Source organism: Corythoichthys intestinalis, chromosome 17 (assembly GCF_030265065.1).
Source record: "Corythoichthys intestinalis isolate RoL2023-P3 chromosome 17, ASM3026506v1, whole genome shotgun sequence".
NCBI classification, from domain to species: Eukaryota; Metazoa; Chordata; class Actinopteri; order Syngnathiformes; family Syngnathidae; genus Corythoichthys; species Corythoichthys intestinalis.
The window spans coordinates 45995377-46019590 of record NC_080411.1 but is presented as its reverse complement, the minus strand read 5'-3'; the positions used below and the strand labels follow the sequence as shown (position 1 = coordinate 46019590).

The 24214-nt window shown below is 40.2% G+C and overlaps 1 protein-coding gene across 5 annotated transcripts in view; it reads right to left on the bottom strand.

The window, feature by feature from the left end:
- Nucleotides 1–21342, bottom strand: part of LOC130905657 (gastrula zinc finger protein XlCGF57.1-like) — a 189320-nt gene extending 167978 nt beyond the window's left edge. For 2 of the 5 annotated variants that reach the window (XM_057819241.1, XM_057819242.1), the window contains exon 1: nucleotides 20994–21336. In XM_057819241.1, coding sequence (XP_057675224.1) covers nucleotides 20994–21000 — 7 coding nt within the window. In that variant the 5' untranslated portion in view covers nucleotides 21001–21336. Of the gene's footprint in view, nucleotides 1–20993 lie in introns of all 5 variants that reach the window. The other 3 variants (XM_057819236.1, XM_057819238.1, XM_057819240.1) reach the window with 3 other exon arrangements.
- Between the last annotated feature and the right edge of the window lie 2872 nt (nucleotides 21343–24214).

Sequence of the window (24214 nt, the reverse complement as noted above, 5' to 3'; positions counted from 1 at the left end):
CCATTATGGAGTAATTTTGCCATGTCGTCTTGAATAAATGGATTTTTATTATTTCATATTCCATTTAGCACAAGATTGTTATTTGTCATGACCATGCCATTTATTTAGCAATTGGGGAAAATACTTGGATAAAAAGAATATCCTGTAAAAATATGGAAGTAAAGAGACAGAAACAATGACATTTTGCCGCTCTCTTCGTCGCGTTTTCCTCGTTGTGAATACTTCCCCCTCGACGGGCTGACTGGTCCTTCTCAAGCCATTTATATAGCTATTGGGGAAAAATACTTGGATAAAAAGAATATCCTGTAAAAATATTGGAGTAGAGAGACTGAAACAATGACATTTTGTGGCTCTCTTCGTCGCGTTTTCCTCGTTCTGAACAATTCCCCCTAAATGGGCTGAATAGTAAAACCGATGAGCCCAGTCTACCGCTGACGTCATCCACCTTGTTGGGGACGCTAAAGCCCTATTAATGGTAGGCGTGGCTAACCGGCAGATTAAAAGACTAATTTCTCGTCATCTGCGCTTTGCTAAATTGTTGTATATAGTCGAATCGTCTCAAAATATGATTCTAATTCACATAATAATGCCATTTAAGACTTTTTTTCTGGTGTCATATGCTCTTTAATACACCTTAAAACAACATAACTTAAATTTTAACCAGCTTTAGATAATAATTGGCTGCGACTGTGACTTACTTTAATTGGGAGGGGGCAACAGTGAATAGAAATCAAAACTGTCATCAACACTTTCTGGCTGTGACTCAGTCAGTCTGCCTCTTTTCTTCCTTCAACCTCTGCATCAAAACTTCCTTCCTCAACTTGTTCATCTGAGAACAAACCACATCAGATGGTCACTGAGCCACCAACAGCACAGTTTTCTTAAAACTATTATTTCATTATTATCCATACTTAACAACTCTAGCACCTAATGATTAATAAAGCAATGACATAAAAATCTTATAGAAAAATAACATTGTAATTGTGTTTATAATTGGATTTAATACCCGACTATCCTTGCAAACTTCTTCTTACCAGGTCTGCTATTCACCCAGCTGATGAGGTATCCACTGCCTTTAGCAGCCTCATCTAACTCCTTTTTTTATCCCTCAATCTCCCTTCCCTACGACGCATGTCTATGTAATGAAATATAAATATTTAAAAAAACAAACAGACTCCCCGGTGGCTTTTAGTTTTAAAGCGTTCTTAATTTCTTTCTCACTCAATAACGATGGAGTTAGATTTGTGTTTTTACTATTCAATCAAAAAACAAAGTTACTTCTATCAAAAACAAAGTTGCTTCAATCAAAATACTGTATATACTTTTACTCCCGAAAAGTAGCTTCAATAAAAAAAAAAAAAGTTTTTGATTGTAATAATAAATGTGAGACAAAAAAAGCATTTGAAAACTATTTTTCTTGATTGAAACAAATTTTTCCATTTAAGTAATGTTTTGCGTTTGGGCCACATTTTGGCTAGGACATTTGTGTCTTTATTATTCAATCAAATAAGTTGCTTCAAACAAAAAAAATATATATAAAAAGAAAAACTTTGCACATGTGCCAATCACCGTTTACCAAAGCCTGAGAGGGTTTGAGTAGACTCACTATGAAGCTTTTAATAAAGCCAAGCATTTTCTAACTACTTTATTCTTTTTTAAAAATAATTCGGTGGGGCAGTAACATGTTTAAAACTTATCATAATTCTTACATTTTGAAGTGCTTGAAAACCATTTATAAATGATACTTTGGTGAAAAAAGTGAAAAAACATGTGGTATATATACAGTGACTTGCAAAAGTATTCGGCCCCCTTGAATCTTGTAACCTTTCGCCACATTTCAGGCTTCAAACATAAAGATATGAAATTTAATTTTTTTGTCAAGAATCAACAACAAGTGGGACACAATCGTGAAGTGGAACAACATTTATTGGGTAATTTAAACTTTTTTAACAAATAAAAAACTGAAAAGTGGGGCGTGCAATATTATTCGGCCCCTTTACTTTCAGTGCAGCAAACTCACTCCAGAAGTTCAGTGAGGATCTCTGAATGATCCATTGTTGTCCTAAATGACCGATGATGATAAATAGAATCCACCGGTGTGTAATCAAGTCTCCGTATAAATGCACCTGCTCTGTGATAGTCTCAGGGTTCTGTTTAAAGTGCAGAGAGCATTATGAAAACCAAGGAACACACCAGGCAGGTCCGAGATACTGTTGTGGAGAAGTTTAAAGCCGGATTTGGATACAAAAAGATTTCCCAAGCTTTAAACATCTCAAGGAGCACTGTGCAAGCCATCATATTGAAATGGAAGGAGCATCAGACCACTGCAAATCTACCAAGACCCGGCCGTCCTTCCAAACTTTCTTCTCAAACAAGGAGAAAACTGATCAGAGATGCAGCCAAAAGGCCCATGATCACTCTGGATGAACTGCAGAGATCTACAGCTGAGGTGGGAGAGTCTGTCCATAGGACAACAATCAGTCGTACACTGCACAAATCTGGCCTTTATGGAAGAGTGGCAAGAAGAAAGCCATTTCTCAAAGATATCCATAAAAAGTCTCGTTTAAAGTTTGCCACAAGCCACCTGGGAGACACACCAAACATGTGGAAGAAGGTGCTCTGGTCAGATGAAACCAAAATGGAACTTTTTGGCCACAATGCAAAACGATATGTTTGGCGTAAAAGCAACACAGCTCATCACCCTGAACACACCATCCCCACTGTCAAACATGGTGGTGGCAGCATCATGGTTTGGGCCTGCTTTTCTTCAGCAGCGACAGGGAAGATGGTTAAAATTGACGGGAAGATGGATGCAGCCAAATACAGGAACATTCTGGAAGAAAACCTGTTGGTATCTGCACAAGACCTGAGACTGGGACGGAGATTTATCTTCCAACAGGACAATGATCAAAAACATAAAGCCAAATCTACAATGGAATGGTTCAAAAATAAACGTATCCAGGTGTTAGAATGGCCAAGTCAAAGTCCAGACCTGAATCCAATCGAGAATCTGTGGAAAGAGCTGAAGACTGCTGTTCACAAACACTCTCCATCCAACCTCACTGAGCTCGAGCTGTTTTGCAAGGAAGAATGGGCAAGAATGTCAGTCTCTCGATGTGCAAAACTGATAGAAACATACCCCAAGCGACTTGCAGCTGTAATTGGAGCAAAAGGTGGCGCTACAAAGTATTAACGCAAGGGGGCCGAATAATATTGCACGCCCCACTTTTCAGTTTTTTATTTGTTAACAAAGTTTAAATTATCCAATAAATTTTGTTCCACTTCACGATTGTGTCCCACTTGTTGTTGATTCTTGACAAAAAATAAAAATTTTATATCTTTATGTTTGAAGCCTGAAATGTGGCAAAAGGTTGCAAGGTTCAAGGGGGCCGAATACTTTTGCAAGGCACTGTATGTATCTTTTTTCCAATGTAAAATCTGAATAAATGCATTGAACACGCACAAAAAAATGGGGGTTGGGGCGCTACTTCGCGGTTTTCACTTATTGCGGCGGGTTCTGGTCCCCATTAACCGCGAAAAACGAGGGATCCCTGTATTTCTTAAAAGCTTTAAGAAGCAGGACTCATTCCCACCACTCGTCGGGCTGCTGTTGTGCCGACACCGGCCGTCAGCTCAAATCCAAGCCGAAAATAACGCGTCTCCAGCGGACGACGGGAGCGATGTGAGGCGCCCCCTCCATCCGAGAGAATGCCGCTTAATTTGACTCAACAGTGTGTTTCTTCGTTTATATTACCGCTAAATACACAAGCTTGACGTCAATTTAACGGGAGCTATTTTTTTCATGGGAGATTTGGCTAGCTCTGGCAGTGTTCAACGCAAGCTGCAACGAATGGCAGTAACTTTTTTTATATCGCAAAGCGTGAAAACGATTGAAACCATTACTCACCAAATTCAATCTGCTGGCAAATACAGGCAAGTGTGTATGCTGCGCTCTGGTCTGCCCCGATGTGGATAAGGCCTGCTTTTTGTTTTCGCTGCTTTGCAATGCAACGGAAGGCTCTCCGAGCACTCCATGTACACGCGTAAGGAGTGCGCGCATTTGGAATAATGGAACGCAGCTTGGGCCGATGATTGGTTCTCGTCAGCGAAGCATCTAGAAGGATTTGGTGACTGTGTTCTTAAAGTGATCCTCTAGTTTTAAGACAAGTAATTCTTAAAAGATACATCTTAGTATGAGTTATAATAGTTTGACATGTTGACATGTTAATGTTTTCGTTTTAATAAAATTTGTAAAATTATTTTAACTGATTGTTCGCCATGGTTGTTGACGTCGCAGTGCTGTGACGTCACAAATCCCGCTGCCGGACTTCAGCGTGTCATTCATTAGCAACATCTCGTCAGTTCGTCCCTTCCAATTTGAACCAGAGCGGAAAAGTGAAGAGCAGGACAGCACTGTCGGTCGTTCACAAGACGAGCAGCAAAGGCGAAATGCAGAGCAAGAAATACCTGATGAGGCAAGAGTTGGGCTAAACTTCTGGTGTACTTGCGGCAAGTGCATCTCGATGACAACGGAGCGAGAGAGCTATGTTGTCGAGAACTCAGGTTTTTGTCAGCAGATCTTCAAGGTGAGTTATTGCGTCATCAAACTCATTCCAATATAATTGTGTAGATTGTTAGCATCCAGAGCTGTCGTATGCTTTACATACAGTACAGGCCAAAACACATTGGCATTCGTGCCTTTTTATTTTCTGAACCATTGACATTATAAACTCTCACTGAAGGCAATAAAACTATGAATGTGTGGCGAGCTAGGGAAGGATGCGGAGTATCAAACCACGGAGCTAATCCGCGTTGTTTTATTGACATTTAGGCTACAAGAAATAGCAATGTCTGTCTGGCATGCGACCCGCGGAAGGTAACAGTTATTTCCAGCTGTTCCCTTCACAAAGTACCCCCCCCCCAACCACACAACGTGCCAACATAATTTCCGCCGGTGAATTCTGTTATAACTTGCTACAAATGCACACGTACTTAGAAAAAAGGTGAAATAACTAAAAATGTGTGATATTCTAGTATCTTCAAAGTAGCCACCGTTTTCTCTGATTACTGTTTGGCACTCTTGCCATTCTCGCGATGAGCTTTCAGAGGGAGTCCCCTAAAATGGATTTTGACTTCACATGTATGCCATTCCGGCGATGAAAATTTATTGCTTTATCAATGGGGTTGGGACATTTGTGTTGCATTGAATGAATTGCATTGGACGTGCTTTGATCAGTTTGAGTGGCAGCATAACTCATATTAGCTGAATACTGAACACACACTGCCTGATGAACTGACAGTAGAGGTGAATTATTAGCTTCCTCTGTGACTAGCGGTACGCCCGAAGGTTCGCCTCCCGCTGTAGCGACAGGAGCGGCTTGGGTGCTTAAGAGGGCGGCCAGAGTGTCTCGTCCGTCTCGCTTCATTGCGCGCATTTCACTCGATATCCGAGCAGGCTAAGGCTTCTTGTGCGGGAAAATAGTTGCAACAGCATTTGGTTTTAGTCTGCGCTTATATCTAGCCGCTCCGGTGAGATCTTTCATTAGTTGTCATCTACTAAAATCCTCAAACGCGGTAGGAGAAAAATGGCGACAACAAAGCCTTGGTTGTTTGGGAAGATTTGCTTGTCTACAGGCATTTTCCCAAACCTTTCTCCTCTTCTTGTCAACAGGAAATTTGTGGAGACTCGCATCACTCTCCTTGTTTCCATTTGACATCCATAAGCAGCACATCGTGGCATTTTACTTCGCGAGTTAAGCCAGTAATACACAGTTGTTGTACACACGCTACACGATTGGAAAAATATCATCTACGTCATCACTCCGCGCCCGCAGAACATGGCGCCAACTATCGGTCAAAATATGCACTAAATATTATAAAATATTTCCATTGATTTAACATTTTATGTGTTTCTAACGACATATTTTAATACAAGAGAACAATTGTGATTTATTAGAGCCGACATGTCTTTAAAATCGAGGATCACTTTAAGTGCTCAGTTTACGTACTAAGTTAAACACATGATGATAATAATAATAATTAAATAAAACCTCCCGACCCCCCCCCCCTCCCAAAAAGAATTTCTCCTCGGATCTACGCAATTCACGTAGGTCGCCCTTTTTGACTTCAAAACGGCGAATTTTGCCGAAAGGTGAGAGATTTTCATGCCTGATGAATGCACACGTGTGACAGTCAGGAACGGAATTGTGTCGTGGCTGACTGTCCTCATTAAATTCGCCATCTGACGGGAGCAAGTCCTGGGATGGAGTGTTCACCATGTCTTGTACATCCAACTCACGTTTGGCTACGTAAGGGTGGTCCATATTAGGTGATCGTGTCGCACATTAGCTGGCCACTGTACCGCTGCATCGGATGTGTCTGGATCAGTTTGAGTGGCAGCATCACTCATTTTAGGTGAATACTGAACAGACACGCTTACTGCCTGATGAACTGATAGTAGAGGTAAATTTTCATCTTCCTCTGTGACTAGTAGCGGTACGCCCGAAGGTTCGCCTGTAGCGACAGGAGCGGCTTGCCTGCTTAAGAGAGCAGCCAGAGTTTCTTGTTTTGGAGCTTTATTGCGCACATTTCACTCACTATCCGAGCGCGTTGAGGCTTCTTGTAAGGGAAAATGGTTGGAACAGCATTTGATTTCAGTCTCCGCTTGTATCCAGCCGCTCCGGTGAGCCCTTTTGTAAGTTGTTGTTGACTAAAAGCCTCGAACGTGGTAGGAGAAAAATGGTGAGAACAAAGCCTTAGGTCTTTGGGCAGTTTTGTCAGTCTACAGGCATTTTCCCAAACCTTTCTCCTCTTCTTGTCAATAGGAAATCTGTGGAGACTCACGTCACTCCCCTCGTTTCCCTTTGACTAGAAATTGCATCCAAAAGCAGCACATCGTGGCATTTTACTTAGCGAGTTTAGGCAGCAATACACAATTGTTGTACACAATTGGAAACGTCCCATTTATGTCATCACTCCGAGCCCGCAAGACATGGCGCCAACTATCGGTCAAAATATGCACTAAATATTATAAAATATCGCCATTGATTTAACATTTTATGTGTTTCTAACAAATTTTAGTAAAAGAGAACAATTGTGGTTTATTAGAGCCTACATGTCTTTATGACATAGGATCCCTTTAAGCCAAAATATCATGGTTTCACGCTGTCACAGTATTGCAATTACATCTCTAAATAATCTCCAATACTCGAGTTAATCGATTAATTGTTGCAGCACTAAATATATATAATTTTCATTCTTTTTTTTTTAACTTCATCCTAATTGTGACATTTTAAGTGCTTAAAAACCATTTATTAAAATATATAGACAAGGTTCCGAGGTACTTCCGTATTTCTGCTCGAGATTTCCGTTTTCCACCTTCTCTAATCAAAACAACGGTGGAGATGGAGTGCATCACTCGTCCTCAAAAAGAATTTGGAAATACCGCATCCATCTGCCATCATCATGACATGGGAGAACAACATGTTCATGAAGGCAGATGAGGAACCAAGCCTGTGCAACCACGAAGACCGAGTGTTTATGTAGCCATGTCGCCACTGTGTTATGGAAGGTATGTTCTTCCTATCCCTGCATTTTCATGTGTCCAGTGCTCCCAAAATATTTAAAGCTTAAATCTTGTGCATGAAATGACTTGCTGTCTTTGATATTGTTGTTACGATCATGATTGTAAATATGATTATTTACGACAACGACTGTACTGCTGTGGCTACAACACATGCTATATGCAGCCGCTAGCCAGTTACTAATCAGTACGTGTAAGATGGCACAATTATGTTCAATTTGACTACAAGTCTCTGTTTTGTGTCACAGCTGAAACATCATTAGTTTAGCTAAATCTAGTTATACAACGATAAAGAAATGGAAAACAAACAGTCATCTACTCTAAGTCATACAGTGCCCGCCATAATTATTGGCACCCCTGAAAAAGATGTGTTTTTTAGCTTCTAATATATTTTTTTATTCAAATAATATGGGACCTTAATGGAAAAAAATAGAAAAATCCAACCTTCAATACAAGTGCATTCCTTCAGTGGAGAAAAAATCCCACATAAAGAAAAAATTATTTGACATCAAATAATGTGTGTCACAATTATTAGCACCCCTGGTGTTAATACTTTGTACAACCCCCTTTTGCCAACAAAACAAGGTCTGGGGACTGAGATGGTCATGGGAGGAGCTTGATTTTGTGTCTGGTGAACCATTTCTGTGTAGATTTGGCCATATGTTTAGGGTCATTGTCTTGCTGAAAGACCCAGTGATGACCCATCTTCAGCTTTCAGGCAGAGGGCAACAGATTTTGATTTAAAATGTCCTGGTATTTCAAAGCATTCATGATGCCATGCACCCAAACACGGTTCCCAGGGCCTTTGGAAGCGAAACAGCCCCACAGAATCACTGACCCACCCCCATACTTCACAGTGGGTATGCGGTGCTTTTCAGCATGCGCATCTTTCGTGGCACACCAGACCCACTTAGAGTGTTTGTTGCCAAAAAGCTCAATCTTGGTCTCACACAAAAATACACACGGTCCCAGGCTTCAACTGGGACCGTGTGCTTCGGTCAAATGATGATTTCTTCAGTATTATTTAAGAGTAAACGTTCATTCCGTTTAAATAGGTGTACTTAATATTACTTAGTCTTCTTAATATTAGGGCTGCAGCTATCGAATATTTTAGCAGTCGATTAATCGATGGGCTAGTTAGTTCGAATAATCGAGTAATCGGCTAAGGAACATGAAAAATTAAAATACCTGACCTGAGCCTCAAACGGTATAATTTTTTTAAAAAATGAGGATCTGTGTATAACAAACAACAATGGGCTAACTTACATAGAAAAAGTCCGCTAACTTAAATGCTATAAAATGCTTAAGTTTTTTTTTTTCCACAGTGCTCTTAACAAATGGTTCAGACACATATTCCCACAAAAAACTTCTAAATACACCTACAAACTAAATTATGAATGCGTTAAAAAACATTAGCTCAAACAAAAACTTCGCTTACGTTGGTCTTAACAGGGAGCAGTTGGATTCAGCTATGTGAAAAGAGGCCGACCAGGCAGTGTATCCGCCCTAATCAATAAAACTAAATGCAAACACTTTCAAAATAAACCATTACAACGCCACTTTAATTAAACAAATACTCTAAACCAGACATGTCCAAAGTCTGGCCCGGGGGCCAAATGCGGCCCGTGGTCAAATTTCATCCGGCCCCCAGCCTCTGTCATAAAATCAATAATGTCTGGCCCGCACACAGACTTAATAAATTGGTCAGCAGTACTTCTACCAGCATATGAAGTAGCTTACACACTAAATGCTGCTCCTCATTTACCCACTAAAAGGCAGCAGCACTCTAAGCAACATTATTCCGTGTGACCCTTTACTCCCAATTTTCTAAAATGGCGACAATCAACAAAAAAAAGTTGACTGGGACGGCCGACGTTTCAAGGATAGGTGAAAATTGGACTATTTCTTCACTAAAATTCTTCACAACTGTGTCTGCCTCATTTGCAAAGAGACAGTCGCTGTTTTTAAAGAGTTCAGTTTGAGGCGATATTACCAAACAAGACACGCTCACATGTACGACAAGATTACAGGGACGATACGTAGCGAGAAATTTAAGCAACTTGAAGCTAGTTCAATTTTACAGCAGCAGGATTTCGCAAGAGCCAGAGAGCCGAAAGAGAACGCTACAAAGGGTAGTTGCGAGATTGTTGAAATTATTAATTAAAAAATAATAATAAAGCAAATGTGACACACAGAATGGCTTGCTAAAATTTGCTTAAATATATTGTTCTACGTAAAGGATGTCAGCCAAGGTCGGCCCCCCACATTTTTACCACATCAAATCTGGCCCCCTTTGCAAAAAGTTTGGACACCCCTGCTCTAAGCAAAAAAATTTAATTCAAATATTTTTTTCAAATCGAATACTCGAGTTAATCGATTAATCGTTGCAGCACTAATTAATAGATACTGTATTCTGTATTATTTTAAATTGGTAAAAAAAAAAAAATTGGCGGGGGGGTGCAATAATATCGCATATCGCAATAATTTATGAGAATTTATCGCCCACTAAAATTTGTTATCGCGACAGGCCTACTTACTGTACGTTGATGGACATATATCGAGACTACATGCATTCTACTTTGATGGTGGGAGGCTCAATTTATGCTCCACCTTTGTTAATATTTTTGTAATAATTTAATAAATTGTGATTTATTGACTTGTTTTGCATATGCACCAATCATTTTAAATAAAACAGTTATGGAATAATGTTCAGTTTTATTGTGATCAATATCTAAAATAATGTCATATGTGTGATGAGCTCATAATTACAGGCATGAAAATGGGTCAGGGGTTAAAAAGGTGAGAAAGGTGTGGAGGAAATATGTTCCGGCGTTCTGCCAAAATGTCCTCTGTCGGCGAAACGTCCTACATGTGGCGAATTTGACCATTTTAATTTTTCACATAAGGCTTAATATTCGAGCGGGGGTTTAATTAGTTGAAGGAGTTGATTTCAACCACCATTGACTCGCACTAGCTTAGCCACTCCGGACCCCTGAAACTAACAAATAACTGGCAAACTGCACAGAATTTGTTCAAATCAACTCCAACGACTAATTAAACCCCGGCTAACTCAAAGATTAAGCCTAATGTAAAAATTCTGAACTTCCCCTTTAAAATAAAGACCATTGAATATGGCCATTAAAATGTTGTCTATAAAAGTTTTAGAGCAATAAAATAAACAACAAAAATGAATGAAATGAACAAGAATCCTTCAAACTATTTCATAATGGGTCCAAATTATTTTTCGAACAGATCATGTGACTACAGCACCTTAGAGACAGCCGTTTGCATTGCTTAGCCAAAACTACAGCTGAGGAGGCAAGATGGATATTTAGAATTTCTTTAAACCTAAGCTTTCAAAACTTTCAACAACAACTGAGCTTGAACCGAGGATTGAGCACGAGCAGTATCAAAAAGTCCTGGCTTTCGTGTTACCTGTTGTGCTGTAATTCCAAGTGGTGCTTGAATTGGATGCTTATAGCGGTCGACAGTCTTTTTGAGCCAGCGCAAAGTTCGCGGCGCACGGAGATATTTTTGTCATCTTTACTGGACAAAAATGTGACGTAATGGCTGTGTTTCCAGTGTGCAAATGCAGCCGTTTGTAGTATATCTCCTGCCTATTTCATTGCATCCTGGAGGGGAAGCAAGGCTGTGTTGTTTTGGCCGCAAACTCCCAGCGCTCACGGCTCACGCGTCATGGTAATACACGTGACCCTTTTTTTTCCATCCTTGATTAGAAAATGTGACATGTGATGTCACTCCCATGACTACAGTATTCTTCATTCTACATACATTATGGGGCAATAACAAAATAGTAACGCACAGGCATCAAGGAAAGTAATTTTACTCAGATTACTGATTTAGAAAAATGAACGCGTTAGATTGTTCTTTACTGAAAGAAAGTAATCAGATTACAGTTACGCATTACTCACATAACGCGTTACTGACAACACTGCTTTTATATTACCGTTAAATACACAAGCTTGACGCTACCTTAACGGGAGCTATTTTTTCACTGGACGCTCTGGCAGTGTTCAACGCAAGCTGTGACAAACGGCAGTAACTTTGTCATACCGCAAAATATGAAAACGATTAAAACCATCTCTCACCAAATTCAATATGCTGGCGAATGCATTCATCAAAAAAAAAAATTGGAAGTGAGACCTCACCTCGTCCAGCGAACGTGAATTTGTTCTTAGGACAAGATCATCTGTCGCAATTAGCGATCTTTGACGCTCTTTTTCTCCTCCCCACATACAAACTTGATTCTCTCTCAGCGGCTGTGATTAACCTCAATGAAGTTGCTCTCCTAACTAAGCCTTGCCTATCATTTGTCTTTGTAAGTTTTTAGTAACTTTGTGTATTGAATTTAAAAGGAAAATGTGTGTTTTGTTTTTGGCGAACTTTTTCATGAAGCTAAACTGTTGAAGAGACTCACACGTGGAAAAATACGATTGTACAACGTTTTAAATGTATTCATTTGGTATATTTCAGTTACCACGATTTGAGAGATCAATAAATTGAAGAATTTACGCCTTGTGTTTGGAGTGTTTCTTTTTGGGTTTGCTGGAATAGCGTCACTGACACTTGCACCATCAAACAGAGGAAGGGGTAAGTGCTGCCGCGCCAAGCCACTTCTGGCTGCATTTTCGACACATGAAAAATAACGAATACGTACTACTGTATGACGGAAAATTTTAGTGGTTTTGTAACCGCCACGTTTTCATAGCATGGTAAACCGTGAAGGTAACCGGCACATGCCTACACCCGAACCCCCCCCCCACCCCCCTTAAAAGTTTTCTCCTCGGATCTACACGATTCACGTAGGTCATCCTTTTTTGCTTCAAAACGGCGAATTTCGCCGAAAGGTGAGAGATTTTAATGCCTGTAATTATCTAACCAGATGAACAATACCTTGTAGTATTTCTTTGTACAAACAAAATCTGTGTCAGCCCTTCTGCATTCGGCAACTGCAACATTATTTGTAATTTTGCCTCATTTTGGTCACTCAAGTGGCCGGTGTATCAGTCTACACCTCATGTGAACACAGTCTGCACAGATTGGTAGAATTTTGTCCACGAACAATTAATGAAGTGAAAAGAACAAACGCACACCACAGAAAGTCATGGAGTTTCATCTACATCGGGCTGAATCAATTTTCGTGGGTTCATCTGGTTTGCAGGTTTGTCTACACACTTCTTACTTCACGTTGTTCTGTCTAAACCGGAAGTCCGTAGCAGAAAATGTCAAAGGCAAGGCAAGGCAAGGCAAATTTATTTATATAGCACAATTCAACACAAGGCAATTCAAAGTGCTTTACATCACATGAAGATCATAAAAATCACATTTAAATCAATACAACGTAAAAACCAAGACAAAAGATCGCATTTAATCACAAATAGAAAATAAATAAATAAATAAAAATAAAACAAAAATATAACAAAAACTACTACTACTAATAATAATTGAAATCAGCAATGGAGATAAGCACAAGAGGAATAGAAAGCAGGTAGATTGAAATATATAGCCAGTTATGGATATGCAGTGCTAAACAAAAGCGTTTTTAGCCCTGATTTAAAAGAGCTAACAGTTTGAGCATACTTCAGACGTTCAGGTAACTTGTTCCAGAGGTGAGGAGCATAATAACTAAATGCTGCCTCACCCTGCTTGGTTCTTGTTCTTGGAATATGCAGAAGACCCGTTCCAGACGACCTCAGGGGTCTAGATGTCTCATAGGAATCTAACAAGTCAAGCATGTATTTTGGTCCAAGGCCATTAAGTGTTTTGTAGACGAGCAGTAGTATTTTATAGTCTATCCTTTGACTCACTGGAAGCCAGTGTAGCGATTTCAAAACCGGTGTAATGTGGTCCAGCTTCCTTGTATTTGTGAGGACTCTGGCTGCAGCATTCTGTACTAGCTGCAGCTTCCTGACTGATTTTTTTTTTTTCCTGAAAGATGGCAGCGCCCATGTTTAGCTTAGGAAACTTGCCTATATATACATAAAAGGATTGTTATTTATGATACTTTGGGGGGGGGGGGGCATATGTTTCTCTTCCCAATGTTGAATCTGAAAAAATACATTAAAAACACAATTTTTTAAATATGTAAATAAGCTTCGCCTCTACTTTGCAGATTTTTGATTATCACATGGGAGGCGGTCCTCATTTACCGCGAAAATCGAAGGCACACTGTATTCTCGTGAACGTTTGTATGTTTATTGGACTAGGAAAACCCTATTTTGTACATATTAAGTTCAGTTATATTCCATCTACGCAGTATTTCAAACTGGACACGATGCAGAATGCGATTCTTAGTCGTTGTAAATGTATAGATTTGTGTCCAGTAACTATTATCGGACGTCACTGAAAGGTCGTTTCTCCATCTTTCCATCGGTTCTTGTCTCGTGGCGTTTCCGGCGCAATGCATTGTGGGTTTTGGTGTATTGCACAACAACAAGCCCACGACGTGATCCTTTGCTAGGCATCCATTCTGCGTGGTAATTGTTGAAAATGGTACACTCGTGTTGTGTGAAAGACTGCCATTCTGGGTCCCATGATAGAAACGGATGCAAAAAGGATGGGATAGGTTTTTTTAGCATTCCCGCCTAGAAGAGAAAGTATGCACCTCAGATAGATGAGTTGACCAAGAGGCTTCGAATGGTTGCAGCGGTGAGAAGAATGGCCATCGCTTTTCATTCATCAACAGAAAACATGTCGGCTTGTTCCCTACATTTCCATAAATCGAAGTAACTGGAAATGTTAATGTTCTTCAGGTGCTGATACTGACTGCATTTGAACGCTTATGGCGTGTGGTTGTGTTGTTTACTTTGGCTTACCACGCTCGTGTCTAAGAGTGGCTAACTGTAGCCCGACTGGCTGACTGTGCATAAGCCACAGGCGTTCACCATATGGTACTAGTACACCAAAAAACAGTTCAAAGGTAACAAAGTAAGGGTAGTAATGAAGATGTAACAGCACACCATGAATGATTCTAAGTATGGGAGATTTGTTAGAAAAAAAAATGCTATATTTACCTCCCGCTTAGGCTACTCTAGACTAGAGCTGTCCCGACTAGTCGACATAGTCGACGTCATCGATGACGTAAATCCGTCGACGAGCACAACATCCCGTCGACGGTTAATGAAGGGTTAAAAAAAATTTATGCGTGGAAAGTTCAGAATGTCGGACGCTTGGTATGCAAGCGGGGAAAGCGGCACAAAGCCAAAAAAAAGCGCACCAGAGAGTCCAAAACATTGACATATTTTTAAAGAAACAAAGGAGGGTACACCGTTGTGTTCTGTCTCTTCAATGCCAAGCTTGGCTGCACGTCGGCCGTGAATGATAAGACAGGAGAATGTAAGTCCATCTAACTAACTAATGACATGTATTATTAAAGTTGCTAAGCCTGTCGCGATATGCAATGAGTCCATTTATCGCATGATAAATAAAAATAAGGGCGGTCATTTTCACGCTGCGTTGTATCGCTGCGCGCACGTGTATGCGTCAATTTGTACGTGCGTGCTGATGGCATATGAGACTCCACTTCTTTTCTCTCATCAACACACTGTAGAATTAAAGTTCAGACATACAAAATAAAAAAACACTTCTATATTAAACACTATATACGTTAGCATTGCTAAGACGACCTACTTTAGCCGGCTATAAAACAGGCAGCCTTCTCCAAAACTTGCAGTTAAAAGGTGACACTTCAAACATGAAAAATCGCTGGTTAACAGCATTTGCAAAAGGAAAAAAATCTATTACTGACACCACATGCAATCACAAAAAGTGCTTTTTTGCGGAGTGTAAAGCTTACATTAGCCGTTTAGCGAGCGTACTTCCGGTGAGCATTTCAAAATAAAAGCATGTCATGTTTGTCATATAAATAACGATTTCTGGAGTTAATCCCACATACTTCAGATTCTACACTAAGAATACCTTTAAAATGACACACTTTATGAAAAGTCTGATTGGCAATGAATAATTATTATAATACTATTATATATAGTACTAGAGGTGTGCAAATTTTCCGATTCTCAGATTATTCGCGATTCGGCCGTGGAAGATTCGAGAACGATTCACAAACATCCAAATTCCGATTATTAAATTATGCCACCCAAGTAAAGCGGAACTAAAACATTCAGCGGCGCGCGCCCTCCGAGACGCTATAGGGAACGGACCACTACTTTTCCCCCTCCCATCCCCACATGTCACTCCTCCAGATACAAAACAACAACAGGCATGGCTGAACTAACGAACCCACCTCCCCGTGAGATTAAACCTGCTCCCCAAAATTTAAAAGCAGACGTGTGGCAATTTTTTGGATTCTACAACGTTGATGGAAGGAACGAACTGGACAAAAGCCATGTCGTATGCAAGATTTGTCGCGCCAAAATTAAATACTTTGGTAACACAACAAATATGAGAAGCCACACAGCACGATTCCATCCGACAGAAGGGGCGAGAAAGCCGGCCGTTATTCGTAGTAGCAGCCAGAAGACCATAGAGGACACTCTGGGTAAATTGCCACCCACATCGCAAAAAGCGAAACAAATTACTAAAGGCATTGCAGAATTCATTGCGATGGGTTTGCAGCCTTACTACGTGGTAGAAAACGGGATTTTGAAGAATGGTGAAAGCAATAGAGCCGAGGTACGTCATCCCATCCCGACGCTATTTCACTGACACGGCAGTCCCGGCTCTCTACACTCAGACGAAGGTAGAAATCATGTCGTCGCTGTCGAATGTAGACCGAGTAGCCATTGCTTGTGACGCGTGGACATCTGTAGCCACCGAATCATTTGTTACAATAACTGCACATTTCATAACCGAAGAGTGGGAGCTGAAAGCACACGTGCTTCAAACAAGAGAAATGCATGAAAGCCACACGGGTGCTAATATGGCTGAGCTGCTAAGCTGTGCTATAGCAGAATGGAACATCGCAAAAAAAGACGTTATTGTTGTTACAGACAACGCAGCTAATATGATTGTAGCTGCCCAGCTGGCTAACTTTAGCCATCTGGCATGCTACGCCCACACGCTGAACCTTGCTGTTCAACGCGCCCTGAAGGTGCCTAGTGTGGCCAGACTGTTAGGGAGAGTGAGACGCATTGGTGCCTTTTTCCACCGCAGCACCATCGGCGCACACCAGCTTGAAGAGAACCAGAAGCTGCTTAATATCCCTAAGCCCAACCTAAAGTCGACTGCTGTACTAGATGGAACAGTGCCTTTGAGATGGTGAGCAGGTTTTTGGAGCAACAGCCTGCCATCACCGCCACACTCCTTTCTCCTCAAGTGAGAAGATCAGATAAAGACCTATGCACACTCAGTGAGGCTGATGTCACAAATGCTGAGGATGTTATGGCAGCCCTCAAGCCCCTAAAGGATGCAACGAATGTCATGTCAGCAGAGAGAAGCCCAACCATTTCTCTGATTGCTCCTCTGCAAGCTAAACTTCTCAATGAGACAAAGGACAGTCCTGGGGTGTCTCCACTGGTCAGGGAGATAAAACGAGCCATTCATGAGGACCTCAGCAAGCGATACAGCACCGAGAAGGAGAAGCAAACTCTTCTGACAGCTGCCGCTCTTGATCCTCGTTTTAAAAGCTTGCCCTTCCTGTCAGAGGAGGACAGAGAGGGGACTTATGAAAGAGTCACTTTTGAGGCTGCTGCACAACTAGAGGTAATTCTGCTATTTTTATTATATATTATTTAATATTCCCTGTAAAGTGTTACTCTTCCATAATAAAACATTTATTTATTTTGTGCGTAATTCAATTTGTGATCTAATATTTCAAATTTAATTATTTGTAACAAATGTCCAGTTAACAATGAAGTTGTGATAAACATTTGAGCCTTTTTGTTTACCTTTTTCCTCATTGTGTGTTAACCCACAGCAAATTGAGCGAGAGGACGAGGAACAAACACCTGTTGCAGGGGAAGAGGATGACCCACCAAACAGAGATGAAAGAAGAACACACAGCTTTGTCATCCTCCCTGTTGGAGGATCTGCTAGGGAAGGACTTCACTCAAGCCGAAAGGCAGCCTCAGCCCCTGTCTGCCTACGCCAGGGCTCAGCAAGAAGTTAACAAGTACTGTATGAGTACTCCTGCTCTCGGTCTCTCTGAGGACCCTCTTGACTGGTGGGGTAGGAATGCAGTACATTTTCCTCTTATGGCCAAGCTTGCCAAGAGGTACCTATGTATCCCAGGGACCAGTGTTGCTGCAGAACGAGTTTTTTCGACTGCAGGAGATATTGTCACTGCACAGCGCAGCACACTTTCATCTGAGCATGTGGATCAACTCCTTTTCTTATACAAGAACATGGAATTTTCTCAGTAGCTAAACACATTTGACCTGTCATGCATAGTTCGGATGCAAAAGGACTTTTTTTTTTTTTTTTTAAATCATTATTTGTACCTCAGGGAAACACGTTAATGTTTACAAGTTCATGTTTACACAACTTTAAAAGCAGAAAAGCACTTGTTCATGTTTGCACAACTTTATAAGCAGAAAAGCACTTTTTGGAGCCATTTGTATTGAAGTAAGAGTACACAATGTCGTTCATTTATACCTGAGTGCACTTTTGGTTGGATAAAAATAATATATTTCTGCAAAATGCTACGACTTATTCTGTTGAAGATTGAATGTAGTTTTAAGCTGCAGATAAAGAATGAGGACTTGAGTATTTTATTTTATTTACCGTTTTGAAATGTTAGCTTGTTGATGCTAAAACACAGTAGTTTGTTTAAGCCTGAGAGGACTTTTTGTACTATTTTTTGTAACTAATGTACAAAACATTAAAAGCACAATCAAAAAAAAAAAAATTTTTTTTTTTTTTTAATATGTGATGTTTCAATAATCGTTTTATAATCGAATCGAAGCCTCTGAATCGTAATCGTAATCGAATCGTGAGGTCCCCAAAGATTCCCAGCTCTATATAGTACTACAGTATACTATAATATTAATGCTAGGTATTTTTTAAGAATTGTTTTGAATAATGTTGGAAAGGAGAAGTCAGTGTTCTGAATCTGTTTACATTCCATTCTTTTGCACAAGTTAATTCTATCAGCATTTGAAGTCATTGTTTATTTGTGATTTATTATTGTTATTTATCTGATTATTTGTACTTCAATAAAGAATTTAAGTGTTCCAAAATGTTTTTGTGAATTGATAAGCGTCAACAAAAATGTAATTGCTAAATTAGTAAAAAAAATAATAATAATAATTTTTAAAAATGATAAGATTAGTCGACTAATCGTAAAAATAGTCGGCTGACTAATCGGGAGAAAATTAGTCGTTTGGGACAGCCCTACTCTATACTTGACCAAGCACTCTGTGGAGGAGACTACAGATTTACTAAATCACCAGGAGAATCTTCTGCTTGTTTGTTATGCCTATTGATCAGTTAATCTTTAAAAAAAAAAATCTGTTGCATACACATCAGTGCCCTGTGAAGGCAGTTCCTACCAGTTTAGACAAACTACAAAGCTTTAAAATCCATTTTAAGTAACTAATGTTAACCTGTTGTATGACTGATACGACTTTTGTAATTGCAGGAAAACCAGCATATGAAATGAATGAGGCAGACCCTGACTGGGCACCATCCTTACGCCTGGGACACACATCTGTTCAACCCACCAACGTGGACCGCTCTTCTAGACGAAGTAGGCGTGAGCAATTGAGGATGGAGGAAGACGTTGGTGAGCTACAGGAGGAGCCTTCAGCGCCCTTCAGATGCACCTTCTGACCTTCATGCACCTGCATTTGGACCTGCCTGTACTATACATTGCACACATATTCCATGTTTCCCGTAAGACTGTGTACTGAGTGTTCAATGACATGGTGCCATTTTTACATGCCAACTTGTGACGAGCAATTGTTTGGCCCGACAGAGAAACACTCTATAAAACAATGCCTCACGAGTTTGTTGTCCTTCGGAGGCAGAGTTGCAGTGATTATTGACTGTTTTGAAATTTTTACAGAGAAAACATCAAATCTTAAGGCCCGGGCGCAAATGTTGTCTAGTTACAAGCATGACTACAACATGAAATACCTAATTGGAATCACACCAAAGGGGCGAATTTGTTTCATGTCAATAGGTTGGGGTGGTTGCACAAGTGACAAACATATCACCCTGAACAGTGGTTTTCTTAATAACCTTTTGCCCGGGGACACTGTCTTGGCTGTCAGAGGCTTTGATATTCAAGAACATGTGGGTATGTTATGTGCAGAGGTCAAACTCCCTGCGTTCACGAAAGGTTGCTGTCAGTTAGCTGGTAGAGATGTGGTGGAGACTAGGAAGATAGCACATTTGAGGATCCATGTTGAACGGGTAATTTGTAATCTTTGCCAGAAGTATAAGATCCTAACAGGAACTATACCTATTAACTTGTTTCTGCCATGTGACGGCGAATATTGCAGATTGTTGGATAAGATTGTTTACGTATGTATGTTTATGTATGAGGTGCCCTTACAAACCTTTGCCCGACTGTTGTGTAGTTTGTACTGTTATGCGTGAAAGGTATGCTAACCGTTTGCTTTGTCTTGCATTTAAGAATGCTTTAGCTATGCCTTTCAAACTTAGCTGTTATTGATATTTTGTATTTTGTTGTGACTTGATTGTACTTAATAAAACATCATATTAAGTCATCTTGAATCCCATTCTTTGTAAGTACTGCATTTGTGTCAGAATACTGTCACAATTAACACACACATAATAATGTTAATACTCACAAAGGACAAGACAGTTTACCACTTTGGCAAGGTACTTTTAATGTTGCCAAATTGTCAGTTAAAACAAATCACAAACTACCAATTACCACTAACTTAAGTGGAGTACAGCAGAACCAACACGTCTTTAGCTGTGTCATGTTGTAGACCAACACAGGTTAAATGGTACCACATAATGGGGCAGTTCTCATTATCACACGCAACCATGTCATCTTTTGTCTCCAGACCACGGCAGTGGCACCATAACTGACGTCATAACTGACAAATACCGATCTCTTGCTTCTTTCTCAAGCTTCTCCACATAAGGAGTCTTTTCGTTCTTCTTGCTTTTTTCCATTTTGATGTGACATTCGCGTGATTGCTTACCCGCAATCAAAACAACAAAACAAACGTGACTGCGGCGGATGTAGTCCTGGTCACTGAGATACACGAAAGATGGCGGCTCAGGTGGTGGTGGTGACGTAGGTGACCAGAACCGATTGGTAAATATGTAGAATTGTTACATGAGCATTTAAGTGCTTTACATATCATTAAAATGCGAAAGACACGACAAAAAAAAAAAAAGTCAAAAATATTATAAAACCACCAATAAACAGCACTCATCATACATTTTGTATTTGTAAACATTCAAATTTTAATGTAGGGTATTTGCAAGACAAAGGAGTCAAAAGCCAACTCACCTGACATTTTGGGACTTGATGTTTGCTTGCCCGGCGATGTGTTGATCCCAAACGCGTTGTGTGTTCTCTCTGTTAGCGGCTAAAGGTAACCTAAGCAGGCCTCTCAAGTTTCAACGTGCACCCAAACGACTGGAATCAGACACGTGATTGAACGGATTCTTCGCGTGTCCGGAAATTCCTGCCACCTTTCAGTGGATTACATTGTTCCATGGGGCCAAGGACAGAAGAAAAGTGGATTGTGTTCAAAGCACTATACCATTGTTCCAAAGCAATCCTCTCAAGCAATCGGACGCGACGGCGAGTATTGATGACGTTATCTCTCTCTCGCTCTCTCTCTTGTTTATTGGCCGTTTACCCCTCGTATCGCATTACTGCCACCTACTGGATTGACGGTTTGTTACGAGATCAGGCAGTTACAGAGTAAAATTATGCTCTTCTAACAGTAAAACACACCCAGAGTGAAGACAAAACCTAAACCAAAAGAAAAAAACATAAACATACAAATAAAAATAAAAATAAAATTCCCTCTATGTTAATCCTTTTCAACAGCCCTGTGTCCTTGAGAAACTCCGTTAGTTGTTTGAATTTTGGAAGTCTTTAACTGTAAACATTTTCCATCCTGATTGCCTCTTTTGCCTGTTTCACTGGCAAGGCCGGCCCAGCCTATACGCAGACTATGCAGCTGCTTAGCGCCACCACTAGGGGGCCCCCAATCTGGCAACCGCATTTTATACGTTGTTTACCCTTTAAGGTCTGGGCCTATTTTGTCTGATTTTGCATGCCTTTGAAGTTGCCTTTATATTTCAAAGAAAGAATTGTTTACGATGGCCTGGTTTGGTCCCTTTTTTTGTGACACCTTGAACTTCATGTCCAAACTGTTGTTTCCGTCACTGACCAATTATAAATCATCATTTTGGGCCCAAAAAGACCAAAAATTCCACAATCGTTTTGTCAAAATTTTTAACTTTGATGTCCAATTGACAACCAAACATGCGTAACGAACCGTTTTGAAACTTTGTAATATTTATTCAACATGTTAGGATGAACATTCAACCAAAAAAATTTAGAATAAATAGTCTTATATTTGACAATTCAACATAAACAACAGGTATAGCATTGGCGTTTTTGCCTTTATACATGCTCTAGTCAAAACAGGTTATATACAGCAGACCAAACAGTGAAAAAATATATACCATCTAACACAAAAAGTGTTTAGAGGCCATCTCTTTATGAGTTTAGGTATTGCGGCCCATCACCTGATGAAAACTATGTACACACAATCAAGCTTCTTGAACACACATTTATATACACAAATTGAGAAGACTGATTGTGGGAAAAAATGTATATATATATATATATATATATAACATTGGGGGGGGGGGGGGAAGTATTTTCAAAAATATTTACAATAAACAAGTTAAATTTTTTTCAGGCATGCCACTCCGAAAAGCAGTTTCGTCCTGGAATTCGAAACAGGGCGACATCACACAGCCCACACTTCCATGGGGTGTTGGTCCTCTTTCCACCCTTCCATTTTCATTTCACTTTACTTTCATTGTCACTATAAATGTACATGAAAAAAAGTCAGTATTTATGAAAATAATAAAGTATAAAATAAAAATATATACAGCAATAAATAATATTGGAAATCTATATGTATGACAATAGAAAGAATACCATAGCTGAATATGTGCTACATCCCTAATCTTCATATAGAAAGAAGATCACCACAATTATAAATTCCTGCCTTGGATACACACAGTTCACGTACGACTTTGATCTGATATGCACATTTTATTATTATATACACAAACACACACTTATATTGCATCAAAATTAACTTTGTCTTGCAATATCAAAAGAAACTTTCAAAAGAAACTTTTTCCAGCCTAAAAAAAAAAAAGTGAGTTTGCTTACCTCTGCTCGTCGATGGCGTCACCCATGTGTTCAAATACGTCACTATCTTCACTCGAGGACTCTTCCGAAGAAGACGATGATGACGAATTTGGACCATCCTCTTCCTCAAGTTGATCAAATAGCACAATTGCTTGCGCTAAATTTAGTTTTCCGTTCATTCTCAAAGTCACACAAAGTCGCTGCTCGATCCAAACGGCCGTCGGCTCGCCACCTCGCTGCTTCAGAACACTCCTCCCTCTCGTTCGGTGGAACCTCGCATGGCCGTTATATTTATTTAAAAAACGCATTTAGTGCGTCCACTGTGACTTCGAAAGGGTTCGTTTGATTTGTGTTTTTTTCATGGAGCTTCCGTTTAGAAAAAGGACAAGAAATGATGGAAATATAGACACAAACAAATGATCCATGCAGCGTTTTAATGTTTTTTTGAGAGGACAATAAAACTATAAAACTTAAATGACAATATCTCACGTTTTAATTGGTCGATTGACTTCAAATAATGAGAGTAAACCGCAACTTCCGCACTTTAAAACGAGACCAACCAACGGCATGTGGGTGACGTATTTAAAACGTGAGGGCGCTTCAAAGACGACGTGCGCTGAGGACGCGCCGGCGCGTCCTTCGACTCTCAAGGGTTAATAGAGCATCGTGAACAAATTTGGCGCGCATTGCCGTTTATCCATGTAAACATCCATTTTCTTGTCATTACAATCTGGCAACCTGGGGAGTGACGTTGAACCTGCTTTGCGATGATTGGTGCTCACACTTGCTTGGAAAATAGATGCACGAATATGTCGAAGAGAATTTATCCTTTGGAGCAGAGAAACGAAAGAAGAAATCGGAGAAGAAAAGAAACCACAGTATCAAGGTAATAGAGCATGTTGTTGAAGTTGTTGTTGTGCAAGACACTCCGACTTGAACGCTGTTGTCAGCTAAGCTTGTCAATATGTCATACTGGTAATTGCCATTAGCCGCAGGGCGAAGGCCCGGAGCGAAACAATTAAAGCCGAGTTGTCACCTGTCGGCAAAGGCAAATGTACGGCTTCCGCTGATTGTAGTAAAACAAAATATTGGCACATTATGCATTCGGACTGGACAGCGATAGGCTACGTCTACACTAGGATGGATAATGGCCTTAAACGTGTAATTACTCGGACTAGACCACATGTCGGCTACACTAGTATGGATTAGTTGTTAGACGGTTAATGTCGGCCGGTAATGTTACCCGCCGCTTACGCGCCGCCTAATATGGACTGCTGTCACCGTACAACATAACGATACTCAGCAAGGGACGTCATTGCGTCGCT